At 38.7% G+C, this 17,023-nt stretch overlaps 1 protein-coding gene across 1 annotated transcript; it reads right to left on the bottom strand.

Moving 5' to 3' along the window:
- Positions 1-1,093: 1,093 nt before the first annotated feature.
- LOC145490621 (RNA polymerase II subunit B1 CTD phosphatase Rpap2-like) lies at positions 1,094-11,398 on the bottom strand. The gene is made up of 14 exons (XM_081469709.1): positions 10,821-11,398; positions 10,675-10,738; positions 10,473-10,590; positions 10,112-10,210; positions 9,830-9,895; positions 9,391-9,479; positions 8,916-8,960; positions 8,373-8,426; positions 7,418-7,899; positions 7,126-7,274; positions 6,001-6,086; positions 5,370-5,450; positions 4,538-4,606; positions 1,094-4,357 (listed from the first exon to the last, which is right to left on the bottom strand). The coding sequence occupies exons 1-14, from the start codon at positions 10,894-10,896 to the stop codon at positions 4,093-4,095; spliced, it is 1,743 nt and encodes a 580-aa protein (XP_081325835.1). The 5' UTR covers positions 10,897-11,398; the 3' UTR covers positions 1,094-4,092.
- Between the last annotated feature and the right edge of the window lie 5,625 nt (positions 11,399-17,023).

The following is a 17,023-nucleotide window of genomic DNA, read 5'->3' as shown; positions in this document are numbered from 1 at the left end:
AAATACAGTGGTTATTACCCTGTGAACCAAATAGAGAGCTACTGACGTGCGAAACCTTTTCTTACCAGCTGTAAATCTCCAAGCTTCTTTACGACTGTCAGAGGGCCATTGTTGTCACATTTAGTACTGTCACGAAAGCGTCTAGTAATAATCATCTTCCATGCTAGTTAGTGCGTTCAGGATAATTTTGACGAACAATTTTAAGAAACAGTAGGTCAGTGACCAAAAGACCTGACTGAAACTCCTTGGTATTTATTTATCCGCGTTCTCCACTTATACGATAGAAACATAAAAAAACTGCTTTCTTATTTCCTTTACAGCGTGAAAATAAAACCAAGAACTGCTTCCGATGAGGTAACAAAAGAAACCGGCATTTAGACTTAAATGATGCCTTGAAGTACTTTTGTAGCAGACGTCAGTTTGTTTTTGAATGTTTATCTTGGTCAACGCGCTTAGCTACACCTAGCTAGTTCACAGGCATGCCACTTGAACTGAAGGAAACGCATACTCCGTTTAATTTGCTCTGTCCGTTGACTGAAACACCACTGCATGCGGTAAATGCTCAGCATGGTTAAAGAATTGATAGCTTAGACTACTGAAGATAGCTCGAGTACAAATGAAGTTAAAAGAAAACCGCCGAATTTCAGTGAGAACACTTTGTTTCCAGGGCAATGGTTTCCATCTGATTAGTCAATTTTCTTAGTTTTTTTTGTCATTATCCTGAAGCAAGACACGATGAAAGCGTCCTTAAACGTTGAATTACAGCTAATTAGTATGCAAGAAATAAACTGGTGTTGTTTAGCAAAGTGGTTTGAAGTTAAAGGTAGCGTCCCGGAACCAACCAAGGCAAATAACCTTTACCGGCACGTCTGAGAAAAGTCTCAAAATTCACCGTTGTAAATGACCGTTAGGTCAAGTCTCTTCGTCTTAACATAAATAACAAGCCATTTGAGTAGAAAACCGGCTTACTTGTGTATCTTATTAAAGACATTTTTCGATATTTTCTTGTTGCCTTCAGCGACTCATAAGTAGAATGTACCGGGTTCATGTTCGTATTTCACTCAAATTGTTTTTTTTTTAATCATTGCGGGAGAATCGTTTAAGACGATAATAAATACACCTCATTAGACATTTTTAGCGTAGTATCGCCGAATTTTTCAAGTGGTTTTATTGGCGAGTCCGTTGGGCGAGTCTGGCGAGTCAAAATGCAAATGACGAGTCAAACCATGCAGCGATACTAACCACGCACTAAAACGTCTAATGGCGTATTTATGTTAGCTATTTCTTTGACTTGCAACAACTTTCGTGCAGTCGAGAGGAATAAGAGCCCTTAGATAACTTCCTAACCGCGGCCTTCTAGACATTTGTGCTCATTTCCAGTGTTACTTGCACAATAGTGTGAGTAGGGCTGGATAAAAGAAAAACAAACTCTCGATGATTTAGGACAATTATACTTGTTTGAACATTTGATTGCAATTTTATGAGCCTTACGGAATTACGAGATGATATTAAACTAATTTATATCTCTTACAAACCTTGCAAACAAATGAGGACAGCTCAAGGTTCAGTGATGTCTTGTTGGAGCCCACAGTGTAGATTTGTCCCAAATCAAGTGAGAATGCGATATTCACCAGGTAATCCCACTAAGTTATTTTTAGACATGGTACCCAGTTCCACGCGAACAGTGGGACCACAAGCGTTGCGTGAATATTTTCTTGCAGGGTTAAGATGAGTGTAACATAGGATAGCCGATCAGTTTGCGGCAAAGATCTGGTTAGCTGATCCTTTCCAACTGCGGTAACGGGTGGCCAAACTATGTATTGTTCTTATCACAGTTCGATCTTTCCTTGGCCTTTCTGGATCACAACACACTGCTTAAAATTTATCTTCTCCGCTTCGAAGGTACAGAATCTGCCTCACTATCACCATAAAGGTCTATTTACCAAAACCTCCACCAGAACTTCCTTCAAAAATACTCAACACTTAACAGATTGTCTTTCAATATGATTAAAAAATAAATCAAATCACAGTTTACAAACAGAAAAGAATTTTATTGGCTGAGCTACCATGCACAAACACGTTGCTTCGATATCAGTAGATTCTGCGAAAAAATGTGTCGAGTGGCGAATTTGCATTTCGAACAGATGAGGCTATTCTACAGTTAAAATGAGACAAGAAAGCTCAGTTCTATATTAGAATATAGAAATATTAGACAGGAGAAAAACTCCTACCACAAGGTTGGAAAGACATGAAAACCTAAAACTTTCGTACAGAAACTTCTCCGAAACTGTTCATACGTCCAAAATTTTAACTTTTGAAAATCTTACGGAGCCCCAAAGTTGACAATCCGGTAGATTTCTACGAGAAAATTAATGTAAGTTTCAAATTGTTGGTGATGTCATATGCTAATCAGCTTGTGTGATCATTTGCATAATATATAGCAGTAAGGTAGAGACGAAAACGAAAGGGTTTGAGACATCATCATTATTTGTCTGTTCTCCTAGTGGAGAATTGGGCTCTCTCCTCCTCCACTTTACTTTCTCCTCTGCAGTCAGTGTAGCCTGCGAACGCAGACGTGTTTCGGGCTGTCGCTCGTCCCTTTTCGGCGGAGAGAAGCGAGAACCGGAAATCCGTCTGCGTTTGCAGGTTACAGCCGATGTTGCCTCTGCCCAGGTTTTTAGTCCTTTTCCCTTGAGATCCCTTTCCACTGTTCTGCTCCATGTCTCCCGCGGTCGACCACGTTTGGGAAGAAACTTAGACAATCAATACGAACATCGTCTGGGATTCCTATTGGTCTATCTTCATTTCTGTTATCTATCGTGCTTACGTCGTGCGGGATACTTCAAATTTGACGAAAATTGAACAGTCCATCCCTGTAAGCCTGAGCAGTGTCGGTGAATGTCGAGAGTTGGCTGCATTCGTATGCTTCTTGTTGCTTGTCCGATATGAACCGAAACGGTGTCAGTATCAATGTTCTCGGTCAATGTTTCCGACTCCTAACAATTAGACGAAAAAAGGAAATCCTAGGTCTAGAAAACTTGCTTCTGAAGTGTTTCAAAGCTATGTTTTGCTTTCCTGCGCGCTGGCCGAATGATCCTGTTCGAGCGGTCTGGGTTCGAGTGCTGGCCAGGGTCACTGTATTTTGTTCTTGGGCAACACAATTCAACCTTTTCCTCGACATTCAACCTCACAGTGTCTCTCCTCATCCAAGCTGACAGCATGCTGTCATGAGTAATGTGTAGTAGACTACCATCCCAGAAATGGCAGTCTTCTTAGCAACTCCATGCTTCAGAAAACGGAATGTAGCGCCAGGTCTACCAGGTTTAAAAAGCGTTACCCTAAGTAATTTGTTGCGTTTTTTTTTTGTAAGTAAGTAATTACAGTGTATTGTAAGTCCTTAAGTAACACGATGTGTAAGTATGTTATGCCATAATAAGTCATTATTGCGTATTGTAAGTACGTAACGTAACGAAAAGTATTTTAAGTAGGTTTTTTTTTTCATGTACTGTAAGTGATGTTTGTAAGACAGTAAAAACATTTAAAAAAAGCATTACCCCTAAAGGAGCTGCGTCATGGTTTGCGAATCTTGAAAAGTTTAGCCTAAAGTTTTCAAGTTCTTTGTTTGTACTGAATCCGAGTTAATCTTCTCCATCCTTAACCATACTTGTTCGTTTATGGTTTATTAGTACCTCTTTAGTGTTTTTCTATCTTAGTAAACTATTATTTTCAGGTTTCCTCCAATTTAAAGGTAATTTTGTACGTGGCCAAGATAACTCGCAATGCCAGGACTGAGCTCCTTTAACACAGACATGATTCCTGAGCGGCTAAACTGGGTAACAGTTCTATTTGAACATCGTTTCTTAGTTTTCTACTTTAACCAGACTTCATTGAAATCAAGAACTTCAACATGGACAGGGCCGTGTGTAGTAACCGCTGACAGGCAAGTAAAAACAATTCACGGCTCAATTAATCGTCGGAGTTCTAAGGTAAACTTCCTCCACAACAGGTTACTCAAATGATATAATTGCTCTTTATTTATTTGTTAGCGCTGGTTAAGGACTGTCAACATCCAGCGTGTCCATTCTGTGCAATTTAGTCCAATTCTTCCATGTCGCCGTAATCGTTTCTATTGTTGAAAACAACGCTTTTTTCCTTTGAAGACTCAGACGTCTTGAAGGCCTCGTCGTCAGACGTGCCGCTCTTACAAGGTCCCGGATGTTGAGCTTGCAAGGTCGACAATGGCGTTAAAACCTGGTCAATATCTTTACGAGTGATTTCCAAGCGTGCGAGTAAAGTGTTCCAGTTCTGTTTACATGAGTCCAATGCTTGTGATACGTGGGAGTTCTTTCTCTCAAGTCTGTTAAAAAAAGGTTAAAAATCGCGAAGATTAACTGCCTTAAACAAGGCTTAAGAATTAAGAAATACTGGAAGCATCTAGCCTACTGAAAGTGCGGCTTCTATTGTAAACCCTTGCGGAAATTAAGACAATTAAGTGAAAAGGGTCGTCTAGTCTTGTAAAAAAAATAAAAATACTTACATTAAAATGAAAGCCAATGCGAGAATTTTCCACTGGAATGGTTTCAGAGTGACGTTCTTACTGCTTAAGCTATAGAAAAATAACAAGAGAGTCTTGTAAAGGGAAGGTAAGACTACACGTCACAGAATATCTAGAGTTAATGAAGCATTAAAAGGTACGGAGCGCTGCCAGCAATGCAAGACATCATAACTTTCTTCCCGATTTCAAATTAAAGATACCTTTTGAAGATTTCTGACAAATTTTACCAAACTTTGTTGACCAGCGTTGAAAACTGCGCCTATCAAAATACCTAAACGAACAGGCACATGCAGTCAAGATCAAAGCCAGCAGCAGCCTTAAGGACGGCCGCGCCCATTGTTTCTGCGCATCCTGTGCATCCGTCATACATCGAGCTCGCACGCTCGATGTATGACTTGGCGTGGCAGAAACAATGGCCGCGAACATCCTTAACCTGTGATACTCGCTTTTTCCATGTCAAAGGAATTGCTGAAGGAACATAGCCTGTTTCAGGCGTTCAGTTAGTTGGGGCGCAGCGCGAAAAACGGCGAGCGCGGCGAGAAAAAGCCCTTTCTCTTGTCGCGCTTCTCCCTATTTTTTCACCCGCCGTTTTTCGCGCTGCGCCCCAACTGAGCGCCTGAAAGAGGCTAGAAGGAACATGACCTCACCACGCCATCCACGCACGGGAGGGGGGGGAGGGGGGGGGACTGTTGCCAAGGTCACGAGACAATTCATCAGAGAACTGATATTTGTCTGTGATTGGATGATAAGAATCAGCAACTCTTCGTAACATCTTACGGTACAACAAAAATCGAACTGCAGCCTATTTACTCACCTAAACGTGTGCACAAGCTCAGTGAGGTCACGTGATATTTCACCAACAGTCAACTTGACTTCGCTAAGGAAATCCGGCATGCTAAACAAACAAAAGAGAATCTTGTTCAACTATAAAGACCCTTGATATTAGACACACCACGTTGATCACTCGTTGGCATAAATTTGTCGTTAGTATAACCTTAAGCCTTTTCTAAGCCGTCTGCGTCGTCCTACGTTCATCCATTAAATCTGCTTCTTTTGTGTCAATTAAGGCGAATTAAACGTTTTATGGAAGAGAGTTTTATATATGCATGTGCGAGGAAAGTAGAAGTCTTTAGAGGGCCTGGGAACTATTCACGATAAGATGAGTATACACACAACTTACAACGGACAGGAGGGGATTGCAACTCCTCAAACCCCATCCCCCAATGACTACCTTGAGATTCGCCTTGTATGTAACTGATGTGAGAAACGGAAAGTTTTTCAGCCGCAACGATTACTATGTAAGCGAAAGTCACGCGTGCTACATGTAAATTCTCGGGCCCACAATATCTGTGTGGAGACCAATGCATCTAACTCACCCCTCCCACACTCCTCAGTCCAAGGAGGAAGATTAAGCCATCATTCGCTGATTTGATGCTTTCACTTACGTTCGAAACAACTTGTCCAACACGATTCGTCTTCTTATAGTCGTTTGTGACTTTGAGTAGATCGGTGGCACAATACACACTGGATCCTGTAGCGAAGAAATCAAGCATGTTAATAAGCTGTACAGCAGACACAGTGAGGCGGTTGCTGCTGCCAAAGATACATAAATGCTATCATAGCAAGTTAAAAACCTATCTTGATACTTCACATCAAAAAAACCCTGTTTCTTTAAAGGGCATGATCAAAGCTACACTAATAAATATACTTCAATGTGAAATCAAGGCTGAGAACTCGTTTTGACCCATCTCAATAATGTGTTACCATTTAAACAACAGTAACACATTGGTTAACATCTCTCCCCCCCATCCTAACAAAAAAGTCTGTTCCTGAGCACAGCGGATTCTCGATTTCCCGAGTCTCCAGAGGAATTTGGTTCCAGAGTTGGGAGTTTGAGATATCGGGTTAAATTTACAGTGAAGCATATCCAAGGGAAATAAAATTTGGTTCGATTTGTCAAGAAGTTTTAGAATTTTCTGCCTCTGTTAACTGATGTGTCACTGTTGTGTAAATGGTAACACATTATCGAGACGGGTCAAAACGAGTTCTCTGTGTTGATTTCACACCGAAGTATATGTATTATAGCTAACTGTTTCTCAAAACCTATCCTTCTTCGAGAACATTCGGGTTCAAGAAATTGGGGATCTGCTGGAATTATAAAGCCTTGGACATTTCTTTATGATATAAATTATTAATCATACCGATAGTCCGACGTTTAGCATCAGTTTGAAGACAACTTTGCGTCTTTTAAAATGACACATTTTAACCATTTGATAGAAGAGAAAAAGCCTTGAACTCAATATGAAAAAAAACTTTGGTTCTGAAGGAAAGGCAAATGGTATAGATACAATTCTCTCAAAATTGCATGAGCCTTTAGCACACAGCAATTTGAAGGAATTTTCAGATATCAGGAGTAGTGTAAATCCTTAATTCCTTGAGCTTTCATATGATTACTCATTTATTATATGACTGAGAAAGTTATGAATTATTAACGATAGATTGGCCTGCTCTTGGCCAGTCACAATGAAATAATTTTCCCATTCATAATAAAATAGGAAATGCTAACTTACCCGCTTAAGGTTTTTCTTTTCTTTTATCACGATATCTTCTCTAACTATGCCTGGGCTTGTCCCAGTCTCCAAATCTGAGTCTGAGTCTTCCTTGACAGCAATCGTGGGTTGGTAGAACCGTGTAACTCTCCTTGTAAAGGAGTCTGGATCTAAAAAGTCAAGTTTACCACAAAAATGTTCAATCTCACGGAATGACCTCTTCTTTGCTTTTGCTGAGCTCAAACATGGTCAACCTCACCGTCATAATCTCTGCAGACATCAGAAACTAAATAAAGAGGTTTAGCATGCTTACCTGTGGCCTCTGGAAAGACACTCTCAGTATCATTTTTCGGAGAGAGGCTGAGATATTCCAAGGTGGAATGTGTGCACCACTCTTGAAACACTGTCTGAACTGATTGAATGATCGTATCTCTGCTGAGAGATCTGTCCTTACTCTCCTGTATTCTTTCTTTATGTAAAGCAAATTGACTTGTACTATCATTAGATTCTGGTGATATCTTAAATCTTTGATCAGGTTTATCCAGTAATTGACCAGATTTGTCAAGTGATTGGTCATGTCCATGAGTTAAAGATGACGAGGAAAACAATGACGATGATGAGTAATCTGTTGAACAGTCCCCTCTATGAACAACAGAATCCTCAGATATTGCTATTGGAGGATGATTTTCCTCTGACAATTCCTGTGCATTGCCCACACTCATTCCATATGTACATCTTTCACTTCCACCAGCATAATCCATATCATCATGGCCACCATACTCCATGATTTCACCACTGAAGGAATACAAATTCCATAAAACAAATCTCAGCAATAATTTATGGTAAGAAATCCCCAACCTTCTCTGAGAAACAAAGGAAAAGTAATCACGTCTGCATGCAAGCCACTCTGAGAATTAAGAGATTGCATTTCTTGTTTCAGTCAAAAAAATCACCCAAGATAACTAACTGCTCAAGCCTCCAAAATTACAGTAACTACATGTAAATTGCTATTGCGAAAATTTGAAAATGATGAGCAGCATCCTTTGACTTGTTAATTATACTGCAACCAATCAGCTAATACACTTCTATACAGTTGTAACACCCCAGGACTAACTTGCACAATGGAGTATTCTCACTACCAGCTCAAAGTCAAACATCAAACAACCTACATAATAAGGTAGACCTTATGGAACTAATGGCATACATGAAGTACTGCACAAGAGTATGTCAGACTATGCAGTGTGTCAGACTAAGTTAATAATCATCACCTCACATTTTCTTGGTCATCTTTTGCACCCAGCAAAACATCACCAGTAGCAGTTCTGTTACATGTAAAAATGTTTAATAATCGTTTTAGTATTGCTCAAGACAAGCTGTAGATTAGTTGCACTTGTCTTACTCTACAGCCAACAGAAAAACATCACCATACTAATTTAAGGGTGCTCTCAATTTTTAGAATGATTACAGAAAACTTGGCAACAATTGTTTGATTTTCTACCAAAGCAATCAATAAAAGACATAAATCTGCATATTAATTCTAAAGCTCTGCCAAACATGAAGGCTCTTTCCTTTATGTGACCTTCTTTTGTTTGAGTAAAAATATTTCTCGAACATGGGATTTCTTTATCAATAAAATTACTCTCTGTAAGGTAGTGATAGTCTATAAAATAGAGATAGCCTTCCTAACTCCTATAAACTTGTTGCTTCTTAACTACTGCTGACAACAGTCACAATAAACACCTCTAATTTAAACATAGCTTAAAACTTTGTTACCATAGTTACATGTGAACCATGCTGCTCCCAGCACTTACCCATTAATGTTACTATCACTTTCCAGTAAAACAAATGTCCTTGGCCTAAAACAACATTAGAAACATTAGTCTACACATTACTTATATCAATGTTACTAATAAATCAATGCCAGCAATTTATACCCTGTTACTCTCAGATGCACCCCAATTAACGGTTGACGTTTAGCTTGTGTATTACTGTTTCAATATTAGATGTTGAGCTGACCAGGCTTACATGGGTTTATGTTTTTTGTATTTTGAGAAATGAAGTTGAATATTTATGAGTGAAGTTCCAGTGATCTAGTAACTCTATTTAGCTAGAAGGTGTATATATCAATGCATTGAGGAACAGATGTAAAATGAGATTACTTGACATAATAATTAGATACGAATAATTAAAAATTTAAAATAAATAACTGCATGTATGTATCTTAAGCTACAACCTTATATGTCTTAAACAAAATGTTAAAATCAGACAGAAGGGATATACTGGTACCTTTCACCAATCCGTGTCCACACTGGAGAAGCTGAGATTTGCGACTCAAAATACTTTGAGGCTTTGAAACAAAAGTTACTGCAAAAAGTCTGTCAAAAACAAAGAACATTCTAGTTACAACAAATAAAACACTGTAATGCTGAGATAACACATGTGGAACCCATGGGCATAAAGAACTTTGCTGAAGCATGGTTAGATTGCTATGCTTCAAGGAGACCCCACCCCCAGGCCCCAACCCCCACCCCCAACCACCTTTCTGTCAAAGAATAGTTATGCTGGAATTGATTCAATTGAACTGTGAGGAAAACTGGATAGTTCATGGTTGTTATAAAAGTGCCTATTTAGACATATTGTACAACAACTAAAGAAATACAATTAATTAATTAATTAATTAATTTATGACAATGACATTTTGAACACCTTTAAAGGGGTAACTTACCTTTCTTTCTGTGATATCATAAACTCTATTTGTTTTCAAACTTATCCTGTATTTTTGGGATGGAATCTACAAATAAAACGACATCATCAAAGCATCATCCAGCAAGAACTATTTCACCAAGGTCAAACCTAATTGTCCTTGCCCATTTGTATAGGGTTTGACTCATGTGAATCTGGGAAGAATCTGTGATCACATACCAAACGTATTTGATCACAGATTTTGTACATTGTTTTCATGTAAAGCAATCAGCAGAAGAACCCAATGACCACATAACTACTTTACCTGATTCAACTGAGTATTACACAAAGGGTATCCACATTTTTTCGACAGCATTCTTTCTTCTACTACATCTGCATAGTGACTAGTGGTGATGAAATTTCCCTGCAATAAAGAAAAACTTAAGACACCAGACAGTGACTCTGCCAATTTTTCATTTTTATTTTTTGGTAGATTCATAAGGGGTAGGAGAAGTGGTTAGCTGAAGACGGACCATTCCTTGCTCAAAAAGAAGGCTTTTGGGGTAAAGATATGCTATTAATTATTGCACGAGGGAGGACAAAAATACTCCATCTCTTCGCTTTTAAGGTGAACTCCCCTTCCCCCGAATTCTCGTCACCTTTCCCAAGAATACAATTAGACTTACTGAATTAACAAGAAAGTCTCTTGTGACTTTATCTTCAAGAACAAGTCTTTCCACTATTTTATGAGCTCGCTCTTCTGCAGCCACTTGCGAACGAATTGAAGTTTCAAGCTCTTTCAACCTGAAACCACATCACGCGAAAATCATAAGAAACAGAGAACAGTTTAATGCATTAAAAAGGCCCATATCCACAACCTTCCGTCACCTTTGTTTATCATCTTTAATTTCTTCACCACGTCCAGGTTTTTGGGCTCGGGAGGAAGACACCTCTGCAAACGATACGTGAGACAAATCACTTAAAACAAATATAAGTTTAATGCTCTTCATTCTTTAACTATACAACCCTCGTACTTGTCTTCCCCGATTGCTTCTTTGGCTTGGGTTGGTTAGACTGCAACACATTCCCTTCCGTCGTGTCGTCCGCCATGTTGTTTAACTAGCGAAACCGCTGACAGATTGCCAACTCATTTCATACGATACCAGGCTTCGCGCAAAACAAATTCTTTGGACGCCTGACAATTTTCGTGGTTCCCAACCCTTATCTGTGTCCTGCATCTTCAAAGTATCTTTTTGGTCTCCTTTGAGTTCTCAGCAGTTTTTTAAAGGAAAGAAAACACCGAAATACGTCATTTCCGTCACCCTTTATTATAAAAAGTTCATAGTCTACTTTTTTGGCTTGCAGTCCATCTCTGAAAGTCATCGAAAGTCAGTCAGGGCCGCGCCTGAAGAAATATTGTATAATGTCACAACTTCGTTTCAATATTGTTTAAATTCCATTTTTAGACCTGGCCTCTAAAGTCTCATGGAAAACAGACTTATCTGGCATATCCCAATTTTGTATTGGGGGTGCCTGAGAACTGACAAGCAAGTTCATTTTTACCTAGCCTACTTCCCAACAATAATGAGAAGCGCGTTAGAGACGCTAGACATTTCCCAGCCCGATTCCCCTTTGCCCAAAGTCTATTTCCAAGAGAGCCCGTTTTTTTGCACAATCTCAGCACGATGAATTTAGTGGATCTAGGGCTAGAGACGACTTAAGAGTGAGTTTTTCTAATTAGCAAACATAGGACGGCAGAAGTCGAAAAATAGATTTTTCTCTCTTTTCGTCCACAAATAGCCCTTAGGTAGATATGAAACGTGATATAGTTTTTTGGAGCTCGAAGCGCTTTAAATTCGAGAAAATCGAGGGAAACGATTTTCGCGTAGACGGTCGCCAAAATGGCTAATCACAAAGACTTAAAATTAGTAATCTAAACTTAATTTGCATTTGCGTGTAAAAGAGAACTAAAACTTATCAATACTTTTCCTTGACAGACAAAGTATTCAGCTATCCAAAACAGGTTAGGACTTGACTCGAGCGCCATTTGAGGATAAACACACAATTTTTTAAAAAATCCCTTTCAGTTAGTAGGTCGAATTCCTAATATAAGGTTAAAATTCAGAGATATTTTTCGACATGTGCCATAACTCCAAATTCCTTGAAACTTCGCCTTTGGAACACTTTTATGTTGTTGTAAAACATGTATTAAAATCAGCTTGGGTTATTCTTCGAGTGGTTTTTGAGGCCTGGCTGAAAAACTCCGATTTTACCTAAAACATGACGAAAAGTAAACAATGGCTTCTGCGTGTTGGTCTGAGGGCAAGTACAGGCATTTAAATCCTTATAGTATGAGTTCTTTGTACTAATAAGCAAATTGTTTGCTTGCACCTGTAATAAAACTGTTCAATCTCAACGCCAGAGTAACTTTATTTAATCCGAATATGTTTCATCGCTTCGAATCCCAGACATTGTGACGAGATGTCGATTTCACACCAAGAAGAAACAAGAAGTCGAAAACGTTTTACTACGCGGCCTTCCAATTATCAATTTAAGACAACTGGCCGCTGAAGGAGACATTTACCGAATTACAGCTTAAAACAGTTACGTTTTCTGTAACGCATCAGGTTCGGCTGCAAAAAGTTATTTCAGGACCGGCAATACAGGTTAAATTTGGTGAAGAAATCTTAAGGTTTCATTGTTTATTTTCTTTGCAAGTTACGGTTTCATTCCCGGCCGCGGAATTTACTATGTCCCACGGCAGAGACCAGAATGGGTTGTTTTATTTCGCGTTTGGAACACTTTTATGTTGTTGTGAAACATGTATTAAAACCAGCTTGGGTTATTCTTCGAGTGGTTTTTGAGGCCCGACTGAACCCCGATATTACCTAAAACATGACGAAAAGTAGACAATGGACTTCTGCGTGTTGGTCTGAGGGTAATGCGGTATAGGCGTTTAAAGTCCTTGTATTATTAGTTCCTTGTACTTAACACTTTTATGTTGTTGTAAAACATATATCAAAATCAGCTTGGGATATTCTTCGAGTGGCTTTTAACGCGCCGCTGAAATAACCGGATTTTAACGAAAACATCAGCAAGAAGTAAGCAGTAGACTGCTTGCGTGTTTCCTGAGACCAAGAGACAGAAGAGACTGCTGAAGTAAAGCGGTTTAACTTCTTTCATTATCATATTTTCGTTCTGCCGGTCGATGTGCTTCTTTTAAAGTAAAATAAAATGATAAAATGAGTTTTTTCATGCATTCAAAAGTACCTTCACTCACAAGGAATATTTCAATCTTTCTACGTGAAATTAGATCACCGACAAACAGATAATGTGTAGATTTCACAATTACGGACCGCAATTCTAAACAATTCACCCGGTTTAACTGTGTACATGTATAAATAAAAGTTACAGAGTTGCTTTACTTCAGTTGAATATGGAAAACGGGACTGCAAAGTAAATGCGAGCAGGCGCTTATTTTCCAACCTTCTAATATAGGACTTGCCCATTTACAAGGTACAACGGAAAGTATACTAACTTGGGCCGACAAAAACAACATTGATCGCAAGAAAGATCTCCGCTGGTAATCCTGACATAGCAGCATTTACAGATTTCTATTCTTCTCTCCTTCGTAACCTCTTCGTGGAACGGATACCATGGCGGATAGCGGCAAATTGGTGTCACCCAACCTGTCTTTTCGTATCGCCACCAAATAGGATCTGACCTCTGACTTTCCTCGAGAATCTCGTTCATCAGTTTAAGCGCCGTTAATGGAACAATAACTGACCAGAGTCCACCCGCATTGCTTAGCAATTCTTCTGATCGAAAAACACAACAGTTCATACTTTTAAAACATACCAAGGATAAACGACAGAAACCTTTAAAAAAGATCCGCATTTGCGAACTTCTGTCGTCTGACCTTAAATCGCTGTATATATGACGTGTCACGCCTTCCGAAAGCAAACGAAGTGTTAACTAAAGTCTCAAAATTAATTTAGAGTAGAGCTTCGATCGTTATATGGTTGCAGTATGTTTTGCACGACGGCAAAAAAAAAAAAAAAAAATACAAAGCAAAAAAAGAACAAGAGAACTGAGGATACATTTTGTTTTTACATGCAGCGTGACGTCTAAGATAGAATTCTCTTGGGAAAATACTGGGTAAAATAAATTAGCTTAATGGATTTGGCGTGCTTAAATATTCTATTCTGCAATCTAGCTAACCATTGCAAGCGGGTCTTTTAGTGAGTCATGGATTGCCAATAGCAGAAAGTCGAAACAAAGTGACTAGAAAACATTGGAAAAAATAACTTCGCTTTGGCGGGAAATATTTCTGACCGAACTTTTAATTGAAATTCGCGTGATCTTCTTTTTAACTGAACTATATATTGACAAAATTACTAAAGACTATCGGAAACATGTTTTACTTCGGAAATAAACGGCCGCACTTTTGTAAAACAACCCATTCTGGTCTCTGCTGTGGGACATAGTAAATTCCACGGCCGGGAATGAAACTGTGACTTGCAAACAAAATAAACAATGAAACCTTAAGATTTCTTCACCAAATTTAACCTGTATTGCTGGTCCTGAAATAACTTTTTGCAGCCGAACCTGATGCGTTACAGAAAACGTAACTGTTTTAAGCTGTAATTCGGTAAATGTCTCCTTCAGCGGCCAGTTGTCTTAAATTGATAATTGGAAGGCTGCGTAGTAAAACGTTTTCGACTTCTTGTTTCTTCTTGGTGTGAAATCGACATCTCGTCACAATGTCTGGGATTCGAAGCGATGAAACATATTCGGATTAAATAAAGTTACTCTGGCGTTGAGATTGAACAGTTTTATTACAGGTGCAAGCAAACAATTTGCTTATTAGTACAAAGAACTCATACTATAAGGATTTAAATGCCTGTACTCGCTTGCCCTCAGACCAACACGCAGAAGCCATTGTTTACTTTTCGTCATGTTTTAGGTAAAATCGGAGTTTTTCAGCCAGGCCTCAAAAACCACTCGAAGAATAACCCAAGCTGATTTTAATACATGTTTTACAACAACATAAAAGTGTTCCAAAGGCGAAGTTTCAAGGAATTTGGAGTTATGGCACATGTCGAAAAATATCTCTGAATTTTATTCCTAAATTAGGAATTCGACCTACTAACTGAAAGGGACTTTTTTAAAAATTGTGTGTTTATTCCCAAATGGCGCTCAAGTCGAGTTCTAACCTGTTTTGGATAGCTAAATACTTTGTCTTTCAAGAAAAAGTATTGATAAGTTTTAGTTCTCTTTTACACGCGAATGCAAATTAAGTTTAGATTACTAATTTTAAGTCTTTGTGATCGGCCATTTTGGTGACCATTGAGGCGAAAATCGTTTCCCTCGATTTTCTCGAATTTAAAGCGCTTCGAGCTCCAAAAAACTATATCACGTTTCATATCTACCTAAGGGCTATTTGTGGACGAAAAGAGAGAAAAATCGATTTTTCTACTTCTGCCGCCAAATTCAAATTTTACTTGGTTTTTGTTGACATTTGCTCTTAATGAGTAAAAAGCGTTACTGACTTGACTGCGTATTAAAAGGTCTTAAAACTATGAGAGAAGCGTGAGGGCGTTGATTAGGCGAAATCCAGGACTACAACAAACTCGTTCCCTGGGAAACAGTGGGCCTTGAAATAGTAATGACAATCACTTATGTGTGTATATTTCACTTAAATCCGGCACAAGATAATTCACAGTTTTTATATATTTTTTTCTAATTTTACAATTTATCGAGCATGTACTTTAAAGCAACCAAACAGGTATTACGTGTAAGTAAACTCTTCATAATTCATTTTCTTTCTGATATGATATTTTTTTATATGGCTTCACAATGACTTCAGCCTGGCTATCATATTCTAAAAAGGTGCACGAATATTTGCTCGTGTTTGCTGTCTCCACGGAAAAATGTTACGAAAATGGAAATTCAAGATGAACCTAAAGTCGCCGCATGGACATACATGAGAACTCCCCAATAGAGGGACGACCGCAGATTACAAGTGACGTAGAGAATATATAACGTTACATAAGCAAAAATGATGATGATGATGATGAAAATAACGTCGGTGATGTGTAACTGAAGAGAAACGTTCCCCCTACTAATTGTGCATACCTTAAAGAAAGCAATAAATACTAATAAAATGAAAATAAATGACTGTATATCTTGGCTACCACCTTATACATCTTAAGTTGCAAAATCTAGAGTTACACAATATAACAATGAAAACCCGTCACTGAAATGCCAGGTGATGAAGTTACGTAATTTCAACTAAATAACGTGAAAGGGAACGTGAGAATGTTGGATACACGTGATCCAGACCCTCAAATGGCAGTGACGTCCTATTCAGATGTTTTTTATCACTCGTCACGCACTCCTCTCCAGCGATTGCATGACAAGTCCAAAGAGCGTCAGCAGCTCTAGGAGGCTACGTTGAATGTGCATATTTCACTTTGATTCACGACACGCTGACTTTGATCCGGACGATATATTTATTGCATGTACTTCAAAGGCACCCAAACAGTTGTCAATTACACTCAGTTAAAACTTTGTTTTCTTCTTTGCATGATAGCCAGACTATCGTAATCTGAAAAAAGCAATAACAGACTCTGTTGTTTAATACCAAGTACGTGTGAATGTTATGAGAATTGAAACGAGAGGAAATTCAGTATGAAGTACCACTTCAAGTGTACAGAAAATCTCCCGGGAAGTGTCACGTGATCATTTGTGAAAAGTTTCAGACCGTAGTTGTGTGCAGTTCAAAGTCCTCATGGACTAGTGCCAGCGAAAAAAGAAACACGCGAACTCGATATGGCAATCAAGGTGAGCACGAATGGTTTGAAAAAATTCCACAATTGAAGTTGTACAATAGTGCCTGTGTATGCAATACGTAAAGATTCGACTAGCTTAGCGCCTTCCTTACTACAAACGCCCCACGTTCTTGAGTAAAAGTATTTGTTCTTTTTCATTAAAGTATTACATCACATTCAGTCGTGTAAGGTCAATAAGAAATGTGCACCCCGTCCTTAAGAAGTGTCCCGTTTCCAATCAGCGCTCTCTCTTGAGCTACCAAAAGTAAATTAGCGCCTTGTGCGTTTTTCTAGAGCGGGAAAATTTCTGGGCTTCATATTTACAAACGACTACTGGACAATAGTCAGATAACAATACAAAATGTTTCACTATCAGTTTATACGTAATCAAGAGCATTGATGAG

This window comes from Orbicella franksi, chromosome 1 (genome assembly GCF_964199315.1).
Source record: "Orbicella franksi chromosome 1, jaOrbFran1.1, whole genome shotgun sequence".
NCBI classification, from domain to species: domain Eukaryota; kingdom Metazoa; phylum Cnidaria; class Anthozoa; order Scleractinia; family Merulinidae; genus Orbicella; species Orbicella franksi.
The sequence above is the reverse complement of the archived record's forward strand: the minus strand, read 5'-3'. Positions and strand labels throughout refer to the sequence as shown.

Bases quoted from the DNA above. Each gene is read 5' to 3' on its own strand.
- LOC145490621 (XM_081469709.1), bottom strand. From the start codon at position 10,896: ATGGCGGACGACACGACGGAAGGGAATGTGTTGCAGTCTAACCAACCC. The intron at 9,896-10,111 runs GTAAAGTAGTTA...TTTTATTTGTAG, and splicing joins GTAATACTCAGTTGAATCAG to ATTCCATCCCAAAAATACAG. The intron at 5,451-6,000 runs GTAAGTGAAAGC...TTGTTTGTTTAG, and splicing joins TTGGACAAGTTGTTTCGAAC to CATGCCGGATTTCCTTAGCG.